The sequence below is a fragment of the Lissotriton vulgaris genome, chromosome 8 (assembly GCF_964263255.1).
Source record: "Lissotriton vulgaris chromosome 8, aLisVul1.2, whole genome shotgun sequence".
In the NCBI taxonomy this organism is placed as follows: domain Eukaryota; kingdom Metazoa; phylum Chordata; class Amphibia; order Caudata; family Salamandridae; genus Lissotriton; species Lissotriton vulgaris.
The window spans coordinates 635,421,396-635,438,899 of record NC_141696.1 but is presented as its reverse complement, the minus strand read 5'-3'; the positions used below and the strand labels follow the sequence as shown (position 1 = coordinate 635,438,899).

The 17,504-nt window shown below is 43.8% G+C and overlaps 1 protein-coding gene across 1 annotated transcript in view; it reads right to left on the bottom strand.

Annotated features, from left to right (window-relative positions):
• The window catches only part of POLA1 (DNA polymerase alpha 1, catalytic subunit), a 2,033,948-nt gene that overhangs the window by 1,345,791 nt on the left and 670,653 nt on the right, over positions 1-17,504 (bottom strand). Inside the window, exon 22 of the mRNA XM_086934515.1 lies at positions 3,339-3,458. Coding sequence (XP_086790641.1) covers positions 3,339-3,458 — 120 coding nt within the window. The remainder of the gene's footprint in view (positions 1-3,338; positions 3,459-17,504) is intronic.

The following is a 17,504-nucleotide window of genomic DNA, read 5'->3' as shown; positions in this document are numbered from 1 at the left end:
ATGATGAAAAATGTACGCTCTCTTTTCAAAATTTGTTGTAGTGACTATCAAAATGTACACAGAATTAACAAATATTTGTAGACATGACATTGTTAAAAAAACGAAATCCAAAGATAGCAATCTTGTGCCGCAAATACTCTCAACAGTTCAGTATTCCTGAAAATTGAGTACCTAGACGTTTTTAAATAATGGTATGTAGGAAAGTAGGATCTGCTTATCACCCCCACGTTTTGCTAAATGTGGAATGTTTTTGACTAGTCTGACTGGGATCCTGCCAATCAGGACCCCAGTCTACCTGCCTTCTCCCTAAACTGTTATGTCATGTACTTGGGTACACTTCAGATTGGATATGGAGTACCCATGTCAGTCCCTAGTATATGGTACCCATGCACCCAGGGCATAGGTACACCAGAGGCCTCCCATGGGCTGAAGCATATATTATGCCACCCATGAGAGGCCATGCAAAATGTAACCTACAGGCCTGCCATTCCAGCATGTGTAAATTGGTGCATGCACTACTTAAGATATAGGTTAATTATATATCGAAGGGTCACTACACTTAAAACCTATAAGTCACCCCTGTAGCAGGCCTTGACAATCCTGAAGGCAGGGTGCCTGATTATAAGAGAGAGGGTGCCACTGCTTGAGCAGAACACCCCTGCAGCCTACAGAGTCCATTCTCCCAGGTTGTTTGTGCAGCAGCCATTTACGACATACAGAGTGGCATCATGCGACCGCGTGATGACCAACTCTAGAACAACTGAAACTAACCCTTTCATGTTTGGTGTCAAGCATTGTGGAACCCCCACACCGGTAACTGGTGTGGCAGGTAGGAATCCACCCTCAGAAGCGAGTTTTGTTGGATCCCTGGTGCTCCCGGCACCAGCCAACTAATCCCGGGCAACACAAATGGTTGCTGCTGACCAGAGACACATTTCCACCCTCCTGCTGCTGAGCCAAGCTCGAGCAGAGGAAGGTGGAACAATAGGCACCCTGTCACAACGAGATGTGACCACCTCCCAGACAGGATTTAGTGTATTAGAGCTGGGTTGGTTCGCTTGCCAGCAACCAAAAGTCTGCATGAGGGGCACATTTGGTATCCCTGTGCATAGTCCAGTTCAAACCAGTAAGGGAGCTGTTGGCTCAAGCTCTGGCGCAAAACTGGAAAAAGGACATGGGAGTAACCTCTTGACGGTCTTGACCCTTCCCTGGGAGGATTTCCCTGAACCTGTCCAATCCTCTTCCGTGGGTACAAAAGGGATTACCTGGCTGTAGGACCCTAGATTCGACGAGGACAAGATTCTAAACCAGGAATCACTGAGCTTCGACCGTCTGGACACTCTGGACTTCGTTTGGGACCAATTTTGTTTAACACTCAGTCTGAAGCATCGTCTGTGCCAGTGTGCCATACAGGCTCCGTGCAGGACCGGTGGAGCATCAAGGACAACCGAAGATATCTCCCTTGGAGTGAAGTAGTCACTCCCCTGCATCGGCAGGCACCACATCATAACTGACCGGTATGCTGCTCCTGAGCTCCTATGGACTCCGAAGCCTCCAGCAACACAGGAGGTGGGTTTCTATGTCCCTCACGGTCCGAGCTGCCCTCTTACCAAGTTTGAGGCCAGAATCCCTTGTGCGGGCTGCAATAGCTGTACCCCTGTGCACCTCGTTAATTTGCAAATGCATATGCTTGTTGGCGTTTCCCGAGCAAGTGCATTGGGCTCAGAGTAGCCCTAACTTCTGGCACCAATCCATACCAAGAACTCTGGCCGCCTCGCAACAAGTGCTCCGTGGGCTGATGTTTGGTGAAATCACTCGAGGTCCTCTCGAGACTCTTTTGCTTCCCGCCAGTGGGTCCATTCGAGGGTCAACTTTGCTTTTCTTAGGCTCCCCTGGTTGCTCCAGGCTTGCCCAGACTCCCTTGTGTTTGGGGAGTCTCCTGGACCTTGCTGGTTCGACCCGTAACCTTCTTTGATATTCTGCGAGGGTTGCCATTGCCAAGGCTTGTTGGTGCTCCCGCCAGACACGGACCCCTCAGCACTAGACATCCTTTGTGGGACAGCTCGTATCCGGCTCCTGTTTGTCTTCGTCGTCTTCTGGTGCCCTTAGCTGCAGAGTTAATAACTCCATCAACACACCTGAAGCACCCGACATCGGTGGGCATTGGTTTACTGAGCCCCTGGTGGGACCCAGACTCTGTCCCTCTGCTTTCAGGTACTCTTCGACAAGAATCTACCTTTGGATTCCAGCAGACACTTTCCTTCGTTCCAGCATCAGCTCTTCTTCAAAGTCCTCCATTGAGATGGACTGCAGTTTCCAATGCCACTTCAGACATATGCACCCAGCTCCCCTGGGATAGGTAACTCTGGTACTACGGTATCCACGGTGGGGTGGCTCTCCAACCTCCTAACTTCCATGGGTTTTCTTCCAAGTCCACTGTGAAGGGTCCTTAAACTTTAAAACTTCAACCACAACTTCCCCATAGAATTGTACAAAGCACGCAGTCGTGTTCCCACACTGCACCCGCTCTCCATGGGGTCCCTACTTACTCATCTTGGGTGGTTCCTTGGGGTCCCAGCGATTCTACAACCTCTATACACGGTCTTGACTCGAGCCCACTGTCTATTAGTGCCATTTACTATTGTTTCTGTGCAACAGTATTTTGTGCTTTGTGATTATCTTAGTGTAGAAGATACTGTGTCATACTAGAGAGTGTTATATTAATATTACATATTTGTATAACTACTGTGCGGTTCTCCTTTCATTTAACCAATGCTATAAGGTTGCATTCTGGTAAAACAAGCTGCTTAACATTCCTTCAAGACTAAGCCTGAAGGCTGCTCTCCACAGCTACCAATTGGATAGCTTTCTTAGGTTATCTTTGACCTCTTAAATCACCATAAGGGTTGTTTGGACTGGTGCAAGGTGCCCACTTTAAGTAGGCGATAGCATATACTAGGCCAACTTCTCACATGGTAGTGCCCTATTCCCTCCACTCTACTGCCTGGAAATATAAAATTAATTTTTATATGTACATTTTAACAGAGTTGCTAGAATTCAGCAGAAATGCTTATAGATGTGAAATTCACTGATATTTCCCTGGACACCTGCAAATAAAGTTTCATAAAACATTCAGGAAAACATTTACAGAGATCCTTTGAATTCGAAATTCTGCACAAATGATTCAGACCATTCTACATACATTTCAAGACACGTTCCAAAACATGTTTGTATCCTGGGAAAATGCATACAGTAGATGTTATATCATTCTTCTATAATGGCCTTGCTTATAAAGAACAGCATCAAAATGTAAACCAGTTTATACAATTAAAACCTACCATATTCTGAAGGGGCTTCTTAAAACTAGGTTTATCAGGTACAATGAAGTTGTTCTCATGAAATGCGTGAAGAAGCAAGTACTCATTCCGTTCTGAACGTCCACCCATCAGTGTCCTTGACTGCCAAGCAAAAAGAAAGAGATCAGTAGGGAAAGTGATGTTCTATAGAAACTGCCACTCCTATCACCAAACCAGATGCCCATTGGGTTTAACAAAGTCAATAATTCATATAATGAATATCAGATGCTTTAAAAATGTTTGTATCAGGGTGCTGTACTTCTATGCTAAGGCCCTTGTCCCCAGCGTCCTTTACTATTCAAAAATGAGTTTCCTGACCTGGACAGCCCAGCAACTGAAAGTAAAGCCTAACATTGTGTGATGCCAGGGAGCTATAGATGCCTATCCATCTTGAGCATCTTATTTTACCTCTCTCCTCCTCAGTCCTTAAGCAGATGCTTTCTGAGCTGTAGATGAATACTTAAAACATGCAGTACAACATGTGATAGAAGGTAGGCTGTGGTAATATGCAGGGCCCAATTAAGTTTACTCAGTTATCACGTTCATTCACATTTCCTTAGGAACAAATTACCAGGCACAAGTCTGTATGAGGTGGGGACAGAATGACATCACCTGGTTTCAACAAATGGGATGGCAAACAATGTGGCCTAAAAGAGCATCGCTCACAACTGGCATTCAATATATAATGCTTACATAATTGTGAAATACAACCCAAAGCAGTTCTCTTATGAATACTACTCATGAGTATCACAGATAATGGATTAACTCTCCTATAAAAACAAGTATTTGCAATGCAATAGGTCTCGCATTAGGAATGTTTGAGCTTTTGGTATTGTAAATGACACATTTTTTATTTATGTTTTGTTTTTGAAAATAGCTAAATTAATAGCTTTGGCATTTACAATGCCAATAGTTATAACTTACATGCATTTTGTATTACAAATAACAATGGCTTTTAATTTTTTTAAATAATTAATACTTAAATAAAAGTTATTGTAATTTATAATGGCAATAGCTTAAACTTTTGTGAAGATTATGTTCAGTGTATTTTATTGTGACGAAAATCCAAGAACAGAAGTGAAATATTAACATCTTTTTGTTACATTTGTAATAAAGCTTGAAAGATTGAGAGAACATATTTGAACCAGTTGTTGTTGAATGGCAGCACAGATTGATGCTGTGGTGGCGCGGAGTGATGTTGTGATGGCGAACGAGTGATGTTGTGGCGTTCAGTGATGCTGTGGTAGCGCATAGTGATGTTGCGGTGCCCCTGAGTGATGCTGTGGTGGTGCTGAGTGATGCTGTATGCTATGCTATGTTTTGCTATGCTATGTTTTGCTATCCTATGCTTTGGTTTGTTATGCTATGCTGTGTTTTGTTATGCTATGCTGTGTTTTGTTATGCTATGCTATGTTTTGTTATGCTATGCTATGTTTTGTTATGGTATGCTATGTTTTGTTATGCTATGCTAGGTTTTGCTATGCTATGCTTTGTTATGCTACACTATGTTTTGTTATGCTATGCTATGCGATGCTTTGCTATCCTATGCTTTGATTTGTTATGCTATGCTGTGTTTTGTTATGCTATGTTTTGTTATGCTATGTTTTGCTATGCTATGCTTAGTTATGCTAAACTATGTTATGCTATGCTATGTTTTGTTATGCTATGCTATGCGATGCTTTGCTATCCTATGCTTTGATTTGTTATGCTATGCTGTGTTTTGTTATGCTATGTTTTGTTATGCTATGTTTTGCTATGCTATGCTTCGTTAGGCTAAAGTATGTTATGCTACACTATGTTTTGTTATGCTATGCTATGCAATGCTTTGCTATCCTATGCTTTGATTTGTTATGCTATGCTGTGTTTTGTCATGCTATGTTTTGTTATGCTATGTTTTGCTATGCTATACTTAGTTATGCTAAACTATGTTATGCTATGCTATGTTTTGTTATGCTATGCTATGCGATGCTTTGCTATCCTATGCTTTGATTTGTTATGCTATGCTGTGTTTTGTTATGCTATGTTTTGTTATGCTATGTTTTGCTATGCTATGTTATGCTAAACTATGTTATGCTATGCTATGTTTTGTTATGCTATGCTATATTTTGTTGTGTTTGGCATGCTATGCTTTGCTATGCTATTATATATTTTGTTTTGCTATACTATGTTTTGCTATGCTATGCTATATTTTGTTGTGCTTTGCTATGTTTTGTTATGCTATGTGTTGTTGTGTTTTGTTATGCTACGTTTTGTTATGTTACGTTTTGTTATGTTACGTTTTGTTATGTTATGCTATGTTTTGTTATGCTAGGTTTTGTTTTGCTATCCTATGCTTTGTTTTGTTATGCTATGCTATATTTAGTTTTGCTATCCTATGCTATATTTAGTTTTGCTATCCTATGCTGTTTTGTTATGCTATGCTGTTTTGTTGTGTTTTGCTATGCTTTGTTATGCTAAGCTATGTTTCGTTATGCTAGGCTTTGTTGTGTTTTATTATGATCTGCTTTGTTTTGCTATGTTTTGCTATGCTATGTTTTGCTATGCTATGTTTTGCTATGCTATGTTTTGCTATGCTATGTTTTGTTATGCTACGTTTTGTTATGCTACGTTTTGTTATGCTACGTTTTGTTATGCTACGTTTTGTTATGCTACGTTTTGTTATGCTATGCTTTGTTATGCTATAATAAGCTTTGATTTGTTATGCTATGTTGTGTTTTGTTATGCTATGCTATGCTATGCTTTGTTGTGTTTTATTATGCTATGCTTTGTTTTGCTTTATTATGCTATGCTTTGTTTTGCTATGTTTTGTTATGCTATGCTTTGTTATGCTATGTTTTGTTATGCTACGTTTTGTTATGCTACGTTTTGTTATGCTATGCTTTGTTATGCTAGGTTTTGTTATGCTATAATAAGCTTTGATTTGTTATGCTATGTTGTGTTTTGTTATGCTATGCTATGCTATGCTATGCTTTGTTGTGTTTTATTATGCTATGCTTTGTTTTGCTTTATTATGCTATGCTTTGTTTTGCTATGTTTTGTTATGCTATGCTTTGTTATGCTATGTTTTGTTATGTTATAATAAGCTTTGTTTTGCTATGCTATGTTGTGTTTTGTTAAGCTATGCTATGTTTTGCTATGCTATGCTTTGTTATGCTATGCTTGGTTATGCTATGCTAAGCTTTGTTTTGCTATGTTATGTTATGCTATGCTTTGTTATGTTATGCTATGTTTAGTTGTGTTTTGTTATGCTATGCTATGTTTTGCTATGCTATGTTTTGTTATGTATGCTATGTTTTGTTGTGTTTTGTTACACTATGCTATGTTTTGTTGTGTTTTGCTATGTTTTGTTATGCTATGTTTTGTTATGCTATGCTTTTTTTATGCTATGCTTTTTTATGCTATGCTTTATGTTATGCTATGTTTTATTATGTTATGCTATGTTTAGTTGTGTTTTGTTATGCTATGCTATCCTATGTTTTGTTATGTATGCTATGTTTTGTTGTGTTTTGTTACGCTATGCTATGTTTTGTTGTGTTTTGCTATGTTTTGGTATGCTATGTTTTGTTATGCTATGCTTTTTTTATGCTATGCTTTGTTATGTTATGTTATGTTTTATTATGTTATGTTAAGTTGTGTTTTTTATGCTATGCTTTGTTTTGCTATGCTATGCTTTGTTATGTTATGCTTTTTGTTATGCTATGTTTTGTTATGCTGTGTTTTGTTATGCTGTGTTTTGTTGTGCTATGCTATGTTATGTATGTATATGTATGTATAAACCATTTTATAGCGCACTCTATTACTTGGGAGTATCCTGGCGCGATGGAGAAAGACAGAAAAAGACAGCGGGGGGCCATCTTATGCCACACCGATAAACGGATGAGTTTTCAGATTCTTCTTAAACTCACCCACGCACTGAATAGAGAGCAGGTGAAGGGGAAGGGGAAGGGCATTCCATGCCCTGGCAGCCACCACAGCTATCGACTGACCCCCTAATCTGGTCCGCTTAAAGCGAGGAAGAGTCATCTTAAACAGGGAGGATGATCTAAGGCAGCGTGAAGGGGCATAAAAGATAAACCGTTTCTTCAAGTAAGCTGGCCCTTTTTCGTTGTTTGCTCTGAAAGATAGCACTAAGGATTTGAATAGAATGCGCTGTGCCACTGGCAGCCAATGAAGGCTGCACATGTGGGAGCGGACGCTCTTCCATCTCGGAACATTAAACAAGAGACAGACAGCGGCATTCTGGATGACCTGTAAACGTTTGACCAAATAAGCCGGGATACCGCTGAACAGAGCATTCGCATAATCCAGTCTCGATAAAATGAGAGCCCGGGCAACAGTCTCTTTTGCTTCTCTGGAGAGCAGTGGAAAGAATCTTCGCAGCGCTCTCAGGATAGCAAAGCATGTCCCTGATAGTTTTCTTATATGGTCTTCAAATCTTAAATCTTCTCCAAACCATATACCAAGATTTTAGGCAGGGCCACCCATCACCTTAGGGCTGGGAATGTTCGGGGGCCACAGCGTATCTTTAAAGCTGGAGGGAAAAGAGCCGTAAAAGAGGACCTCAGATTTGTCCTCATTGCATTTCAACTGGGCCATAGTCAGCCAGCGAAAGACTGAGGACAAACAAAGCTGGACTGCCGTGGTATCCAGATGATCGTCTGGCCAGGTAAACAGCAATTGTGTGTCATCAGCCGCTGTGCTGGCTTCTGGCAGAGCAGAGTGCAGGTCTTTCTGAATCTTTGCTATTTTATTAATGAAAAAAACAGACAATTCCACACACCATTGAATGGAGGAAGGGATTGTGACTGTGGCAGCAGCAGGGGAAAGAAAGCTCTTTACAATTGAGAAAATCTCTCTACTGTTATTTTTCGCTCTGGCAATTCTCCCTGCATAGTAGCTGCCCTTTGCTGTCCTAATAGCGGTATAGTAGTCCTTTTGGGCTGTACGCAGGGTGGCCTTTGTCTCAGTACTATACTCGTGCCTCCACTCTCGCTCCAACTTTTTACACCCCAGTTTCAGCACCCTCAATTCGGGGGAGAACCAGGGTTGGGAGGGGGTGCGACAGAGCCTTAACATGGTGTTATGTTTTGTAGAAGCATCAGCCGCCTGCTGCACCCACCCATTAAAGCCACTGACCGCCTCGCCTACCTTAAGGGCAAGCGTCGGGCGGGCTCTAGAGAGGGCTTGGCCGAACAAAGCCAAATTGATCTTCTGGGGGTGGCTCAGGGGCGAGGCGCAAGCCATTCTGTCTGCGTCCTCCACCTCCCATGAAAACCCGATAAGCTCATGATCAGACCATGTCACTCTTTCTGAACTTAATGCCTTGATGGGAAAATTAGAGCAGACTAGGTCCAAAAGGTGACCACCCTCATGGGTCGGAAAATCCACTCACTGTTTAAGTTAAGCCAGATCGAAAATTTCCCCCAAGCGGGGGGCCTCAGTAGAGTCGGAGACATCCACATGGATATTGAGATCACCTACCAGAAGAAATTTCGGAAAGCTCAAAGCCCGTGGCACTATACACTCCTCCAACACATCAATAAAGTGCCTAGCATAGCCTGGAGGCCTATAAATCAGTGATCCTCCCAGAGTAAAATGGGGATTAATAGTAAGAGAGAAATGGAGTACTTCTCCATCAGCCACTTCATCGGACTGCTCAGTGGAGAAGAGCCACCTCTCCCTGTAGATCACTGCTAGCCCGCCCCCTCTGCCTGTAATGCGGTCAACTCTAGCAATCTTAAAACCTCTAGGGACAGCGAGTTCCAAGATCGGAGCACAGGTGTTAGTAAGCCAAGTCTCCGTGATGAAGAGGAGCTCTAGCTGTCAGTCAGCGAGTGTTTCAAAAATATCAGCCGCATGTTTTACCATGGATCTCGCATTAATTAACCCTGCCTTAATCACAGTAGGGCCAGATCCACTGCCTAATCGCATGGGTAGATTAGGCTGGGGCAGAAAACCACAGTTTATACACTTACCGGCAGTACAGTCCCACCCCACCCGAGTACAGAGAACCCCTCCAGCTACCAGATTGAGCTTCAGTAGGTCACTGCGAGAATACCTGACCCTACCAGCCACACTCCTACGGGGGGGATAACTGGCAGAATGGCTGGCCCTGGGCCCGTCCGGGGCACAGACGGGCCCTCCTTTGGCGCTCCTTTGGCGCTCCTTTGGCGCTCCTTTGGCGCGCCCGCTGCGCACGTCCGCTGCGCACGTCCGCTGCGCTTCCGGGTGACCATAGCTTTTTAAGTGTTCCGCCCCTCCCCGCGCTAGAGCGCTAACTCAATGTGCACCAGGGATCCGGGCCTCACCCAATATGGCGCCTACCCCTGCCCGCCACTGCAAGCGGCACACAGCCGCGGTGGATCGGGACTGGGGAGCGATGTCAGTGGAGCACACAGGAAAAATACAGTGAACGAAGCAAGGCACTGCAAAAGGTAAAAATGATTTAAAAAATACAAGTGAAATAAATGCAGCTATTTAAAATTATCCAAATTGGCTTACTGGGATCGGTAGAGGCAGAGGAGGAGATCCTCGCAGTCTGCCTAACTCCAAAGCAACCCCCAAGGAGCTGCCACCACCTCAGGAAATCGTTATGTTATGCTATGTTTTGTTATGCTATGCTATGTTTTGTTGTGTTGTGTTTTGTTATGCTATGTTTTGTTATGCTATGCTATGTTGTGTTTTGCTATGCTACGTTTGTTGTGTATTGTTATGCTATGCTTTGCTATCCTATGCTTTTTGTTATGCTATGCTTTGTTATGTTATGCTTTGTTTTGTTATGCTATGTTTAGTTGTGTTTTGTTATGCTATGCTATGCTATGATATGCTTTTTGTTGTTATGCTATGCTGTGTTATGTTATGTTATGCTATGTTTTGTTATGCTATGCTATGCTTTGTTTTGCTTTGTTATGTTATGCTATGTTTTATTATGCTATGCTGTGTTTTGTTGTGTTTTGTTATGCTATGTTTTGTTATGCTCTGTTTTGTTTTGCTATCCTATGCTTTGTTTTGTTATGCTATGTTTTGTTGGGTTTGTTATGCTATGCTAGGTTGTGTTTTGCTATGCTACGTTTTGTTATGCTGTTTTGTTATGCTATGCTATGTTTTGTTATGCTATGCTACGCTTTATGTTTTAATATGCTATGCTTTGTTTTGCTATGCTATGTTTTGTTATGCTATGCTATGCTATGTTTTGTTATGCTATGTTATGTTATGCTATGCTATGCTATGTTTTGTTATGCTATGCTATGTTTTGTTATGCTATGCTATGTTTTATTATGCTATGCTTTGTTTTGCTATGCTATGTTTTGTTATGCTATGCTATGTTTTATTATGCTATGCTTTGTTTTGCTATGCTATGTTTTGTTATGCTATGCTATGTTTTGTTATGCTATGCTTTGCTATGCTATGTTTTGTTATGTATGCTATGTTTTGTTGTGTTGTGTTGTGTTTTGCTATGCTATGTTTTGTTATGCTATGCTATGTTGTGTTTTGTTATGCTATGCTTTGTTTTGCTTTGTTATGCTATGCTATGTTGTGTTTTGTTATGCTATGTTTTGTTATGCTATGCTACGTTTTGTTATGCTATGTTCTGTTATGCTACGCTATGCTCCGTTTTGTTTTGCTATCCTATGCTTTGTTTTGTTATGCTATGCTTTGCTATGCTATGTTTTGTTATGTATGCTATGTTTTGTTGTGTTGTGTTGTGTTTTGCTATGCTATGTTTTGTTATGCTATGCTATGTTGTGTTTTGTTATGCTATGCTTTGTTTTGTTATGCTTTGTTATGCTATGCTATGTTGTGTTTTGTTATGCTATGTTTTGTTATGCTATGCTACGTTTTGTTATGCTATGTTCTGTTATGCTACGCTACGCTATGCTCCGTTTTGTTTTGCTATCCTATGCTTTGTTTTGTTATGCTATGTTTTGTTGGGTGTGTTATGCTATGCTAGGTTGTGTTTTGCTATGCTATGTTTTGTTATGCTATGCTCTGTTTTGTTATGCTATGCTCTGTTTTGTTTTGCTATCCTATAGTTTGTTTTGTTATGCTATGTTTTGTTGGGTTTGTTATGCTATGCTAGGTTGTGTTTTGCTATGCTTTGTTATGCTATGCTTTGTTATGCTATGCTGGTGAGGGTGGGTGAGGGGGAGTGTGTGTGAGTGTGTGTGTGTGTGTGTGTGTGTGTGTGTGTGTGTGTGGGTGTGTGCGTGTGTTTGTGTGTGTGTGTGTTTTGTTAAAGATGAGCTGAGTAAAATTAACGAAAAGAGGGTTATAGTGGAGAAGCCTTTGTTAGGGAGCAGGGAAAGAGCACTTTTAGTAAGACGTATTGGAAACCATAGAATGGCAGAGGAAAGGCAGAGCTGGGAGGGGGGCTGGGCAACCATGCCAGTATTCCGATTCACGAGCAGATGGTCCTGTTTATGACCTGCGGTGCGCGTCTAGTGGCTGGTGGCAAATGGAATCAGAGCGGCCGCTTTGATGTTCTTGTCTTGTCTTGCTTTGTGGGAGGGGTAGGGGGAGCGAATTCCTGTGCACGCGCCTGGCTCACATGAACTGTACGCGATCCGCTGCTGGGTAGATGCTTTTCGGAACGCTTACTATAAATCTCGCCTACCATCCCTACGGGATGGAATAGATGAGACCTAATGATAAACATGGCCCAGCCTCCTCTCAAAGATCAGTACTCTTTTGAAGAGGTTATCTGTAGGTGTTAGAAGACAAACCCCAGCAAGCAATCGAAAATAAAAAAGCATGGTTTGGGTAAGTATTTCCAAACATGACTAACTGTAGAGAAGGATTATTATGAACTTTCTACTGTGTTTAATCTGAAAGTTTCTCAAGAACCCAGATTAGGAAGGCTATCTGGAGTGAGATCTAAAAGAAAAGGTAACTCCTGGACAGTTTGGATGTCTAAAACAACTTTGTGATCGCAGGAAGAGACCAATAAAACAAAAAAGGGCATGCTTTAAAGCAAAAACAAATATTGCTGGACAAGTTACTTACCTTCGGTAACACCTTATCTGGTACAGACAGACTAGCAGCAGATTCCTTACCTTAGAATATCCCAGGCATCAGGCTGGATGCAGAAGACATTTGCTCAAGCAGTATCTTTGCATGCCAGTAGGAGGCGTTGGACAGCTTTGCGTAAAGTGGTGAACTGACATCAGTTACTTTTCACGACTTTCCAATCCAGGAGCGCTGAGCCATGAAGTGCACAGACAGTGGTCGTTTAGCACAACTAGGACCCTGAAAGGGATCATCCCGAACCCTAAAAACATGTCTACATTGCAGGGAGGATACGTGGGTCGGTAAGGAATCTGCGGATAGAAGATCTCTCTACCAGGTAAGGCATTACTGAAGGTAAGCAACTTGTCCATCTGATAGAGACATCTATCCGTAGATTCCTTACACTAGAATAGATAACCAAGCAATACGACACCCAGAGGAGAGACTGCGGACCAGATTAGTCCAGGAAGTCCTGCAGGACAGAGCTGCTAAAAGGGCCCTCCCTGCGGACCTGTTGAACGTGTTCAGAGATGACCATGATGATGCCTGACAAACATCAAGTACTGAAACACCACATTGCAATGCTGTGGTCACATCCTTGGCTCTGGAGGAATGAACTCTTAAGCCTTCAGCAGTGTGATTCTTGGCCAGAGGGTAGCAGATTTTGATGCAGAGGACCACCCACCCTGAGATAGTCCTCTTCTGCACTGCAAAACCTTTCTTTGATTCTACGTACCCCATGAAGAGTTGGTCGTCCATCTGGAAGTCTTTGGTGCTGTCACGGTAGAACGACAACACTCTTTTTGGGTCCAGATGGTGAAGTCACTCCTCTTTAGAGGGGTGCAGAGGAGCACAGGAAGTGAAAAAGGTGACTGATTGCCCCACATGGAATGGTATTACCACTGTGGGCAAAAAAGAGGCCCTAGTGTGAAGCACCACCTTTACAGTGAAGATGGTCCGGTAAGGATGCTTGGATGACAGAGCCTGCAATTCACTCACCTTCATGGCAGAAGTTATTGCCACTAAAAAAGGCAGCTTTGATAGAAAGCAGTCGGGTGGGGCAATTGAGCAAGGTTTGAACGGAGCGCACATCAGGGAGGAGATAACCAAATTAAGGTCCCACTGAAGCATGATGAATGGGACAGGTGGGAACATAGGTACAAGCCCCTTAAGAAATCGGTGTACAATAGGGGATTTAAATAAAGAAATTTGGTCTGGCAGCCTCACGAAGGTAGACAAGGCCGAAATGTACCCCTTAAAAGAGCCCAAAGCAGATCCCTGCTGGGCAAGGTTCAAAATAAAAAGAAGGACTTGAGAGAGGGAAGCAGAAAGTGGATCAATAGACCTTTCTGTACAATATTTGACATTTCGGTCACCAGAGGCATACACGATCTTGGTAGAAGGACTCCTGGCTGCAGAATCACATCATAGACATCAGGAAGAAGGTTGTATGCGGTAAACTGCTGCTGAATCTCAATGCAAGGTGGCAGAGTTGACAGGTTTGGGTGAACGGCCCACCCCTACTGCTGCGTACACAAGATCCTCCCAGAGGAGCAGCCTGATCGGAGGATCAATACTCAGTAGGCAACGCTCAGGATACCAGACTTTCCGTGCCCAGTCCAGAGCCAAAAGAATTACTTGGATGCTCCAGATCTTCTTGAGCACTTTGGACAGGAGCGGTATTGCCAAAAAGGCGTACAACTCTACTTGAGATGAAAAATGTCACCAAATGAGTGCCGCCAAGTGCAAAACTGCTAACATTGCATGTTCTTGGCAGAGACTAACATCTAACCAAGGCGCCCCACACTTCTGAAAGAGACCATGTGCCCCCTCCAGATGGAGATGCCTTCGTGATCCACTAGACATCAACACTTTGGAGTTCAGGGAACCTGCCAGGTGTTGAACTACCAAAAAGACGCCCTGCTGTTCCGACCATGTTCAGAGACACATGGCCTCTTCATGATGGGTCCAGGACCCCGTCCCGTTTGTTGCAGTACCATATGGCGGTGGTGTTGTTGTCCCGTGAACTCCTGAACCAGCTTTTCCTTGATGAAAGGGAGAAAAGCTTTCAATGCCAAGCAAATCGCTCAGAACTCCAGCAAGTTGATATCGAGTCCAGATTCTGCTGGAGACCAGAGTCCTCTGATCTTCATCTCTCCCAGATGGCCGCTCCATCCCAGGAGTGGCACATCTGTCACCATTGTGTGATCTGGTTGGGGAAGGGAGAGGGGTGTATTTCTGACCCAATTGTGGTTGGTCAGCCACCACTTCAAATCCTTTGCAATTCCCGCTGAGATCTGGACCATGTCAGAGAGCTTCGCCTGATGCTGTGCCCATTCAAACTTCAGGTCCCACTGCAAAGCCCAAATGGGCCATCTGGCATGCGTCACTAGCAGGATACAGTAACTAGCAGGATACAGTAGGCCATGAGGCTGAGCAGCCTCAGAGCCAGTCTCACTGAAATCAAGGATAGATGGTGAAACATCGACATCATAGCCTGAATAACATGGACTAGCTGCTCAGTAGAATAAGCCTGAAACTACACTGTGTCCAGAACAACTCTGATGAAAGGGAGCATCAGGGGGAAGGGGGGAGGGGGGGGGGCACTCTAGCACGTTGATAATGAACCCCTGCGAAAGTTGCGTGGAGGAGGAGATTGGGGCGAGCTCTCCTTTGACAGCCAGGCATCGAGATAGGGGAAAACTGGCACCTCTGATCTGTGCAGATGAGCTGCAATTATCACCATCACCTTGGTGAACACCCGATGGGCACTGGTAAGGCCAAAGGGGAGCAATGTGAACTGAAAGTGCCTGTGGCCTACTGTGAACTGTAGGTAGCACAGATGGGCAGGCAGGACAGGAATGTGAAAATAGGCGTCCTGCAAGTCAAAAGCTATCTTCCAGTCTCCGGAGTCTAGGGCAGACAAGACCTGAGCCAGGAGCAAGAACTTTCACTTTTTGAGAAGGTAGATGAGGGCTTGCAGATCTAGAATAGGATGAAGGCCTTTGCCCTATTTCGGGATCAGAATGTAGCGGGAATAGCAAACGCAGCCTGCTTCTGGCACGGAACCCTCTAAATGGCTCCCTTGGCCAAGTAAGTCCTGAATTCCTCTTAAAGCAAATTTGTGTGGTCCTCTGTCAGCGGTCGTAAGTAGAAAGGGATGGGTGATGGGTAGTCTTGAAGGGAAGGGAGTAAACACTTCGGACTATCTGAAGAACCCACTTGCCCGATGTGATGTTTTGCCAACGGTAGAGGTGATGGGCTGATCCTGCCACCAACCACCCATCCATGATCTTGAAGGGCCGGACTAGGAAGGTTTAGCTGCAGCAGGGGGAAGAGTTGACTGACTAGACCTCTAGCCGCCTGACCCACAGGGTCGAAAGGAGCCACGCCCACTGCTGTGCAGAGGTTGCTGAACTTGCACTGTCTTGTGGCTGGGAAATGCTGCTGAAAAAGCCCTTCATGGCCACAAAATGGGCAAAAGAAAACAGGGATGGGTGGTCACTGAAACTCCAAAGGACATGGCTGTATCTCACGAGTCCTTAAAGTGCTCCAGGGCCATATCTGCCTGGTCCCTGAAGAGAGGTGCCTTCAAATGGCATGCTCATAAACTTCTTGCCCAAACAATGCAGCCCCTGGAATCCCTGCCAGGAGGTGCGTAAGGGAACACGTTTTGTGAGGTAGAGGTCTGAATCACCAAGGGGTAGGGTGGTCAGTGAGGAATTTTGGGTTGCCTGGAGCAGGGCGATGGAGGTGGGCAACTGTCCTATTCACAAGAACCCTGAGACGGGTTTGGACCAGGTTCCCAGAAAGAAATCAGTCAAGGCTTCTTTGAAAAGCAGGAGGAGTTCCAAGGGGGAGATACTCAGCTGCAGGACCTCTGTCAAGATATTAGTCTTTACTTCCACTGAAGGGAGCGGAAGGTCCAAGATCTCAGCTGCCCTTCTCACAACCATAGCATATGAAGCTCCCTACTCAGTAGCCCCGGTATGGGGAGGAAGCAAGCCAGAATCTGGGGCAGTATCCAGTCCACGCGCCTCTCCCAATTGCTCAGGCTGGTCTTGCAAAGGGTCAAGCGACTCCTCCCGATCTTCCTCCATTCCTAGCCACTCAAAATAAGGATGAGAAATGGACCTAGGACCCCAGGGTGCCATCTGCACCAGAACAGGCGCCGACAGGCGCCAGTCCAGCTCCAGGTCGCCAGGTATATCAATGGGGCTGGCGCCGCCAGGGGGCGCTACCTGGAGTCTCGGCACGAGGGCAGGGAAAGGTCACACAGACCCGAACGGCACCGGTTCGGATCTGCCACCCGATCCACTGGGGACAACGGCGCCAGAACAGTCTGCGCGTAACCCGATGGAGCGTCCTCTGAGCCTATAGGCCGAATGCGCGCCGGGAGGGTTAGGTCAAATTCAAAAGTCCTTTATTCGGTTCTCATCATGTAGAAAAACCATAAAAGTGCATTCAAATAAATTGGCTAAAAATTTAACAAGTAAAAAACTTTGATTAAAAATTTCAATGGATTAAAAAATATTTATACAGTTAAAGTGCTTAAGTACAAGATCCGATATGAGGGGTATGATCAAGGATCACCTATAAATTCATCTGTTCTAAATTAGGCCTATGTCACACAAAGTTTAAAGAATTTTACAGTATGTTTAGCAGCACATGGTTCATCAAGAAACTGCAAGGCGAGATAGGCCGGTCGACATCTACGGAGGCCCATAATCTTTAAAATCTGAGTCAGCCAGCACTTCCTAAATCTTTGTAAAATTTGCAAAGTAGGACCAAATGAATTGTCGTTTGCATACAAACTTCATCGTACGGACATGGTGTTAGTTGTTTTGACCAATCATTCACTTTTGGAAAGGTCAACAGGCGATGAATATGTCCAGCCTAAAACGCGTTAAAAGAAACCTTTCATAGGTACTTAAATTATAAGTAAGATAGGGCTGAATAGTCTTTGTGGCTTGGATGGTTAACATGTGTCGAACTGAAGATTTGGGGCCCTTAATGGACAACCGCAGTTGATCTAGATGGCTTAGACAAAAAAAATGTAAGGGCCTTTCTAGGTAACTCCTAAATTGTTGAGGGCGAATAATAGTATCTTGCATATCCCATATCAGTCAAAAAGTTCTTAAT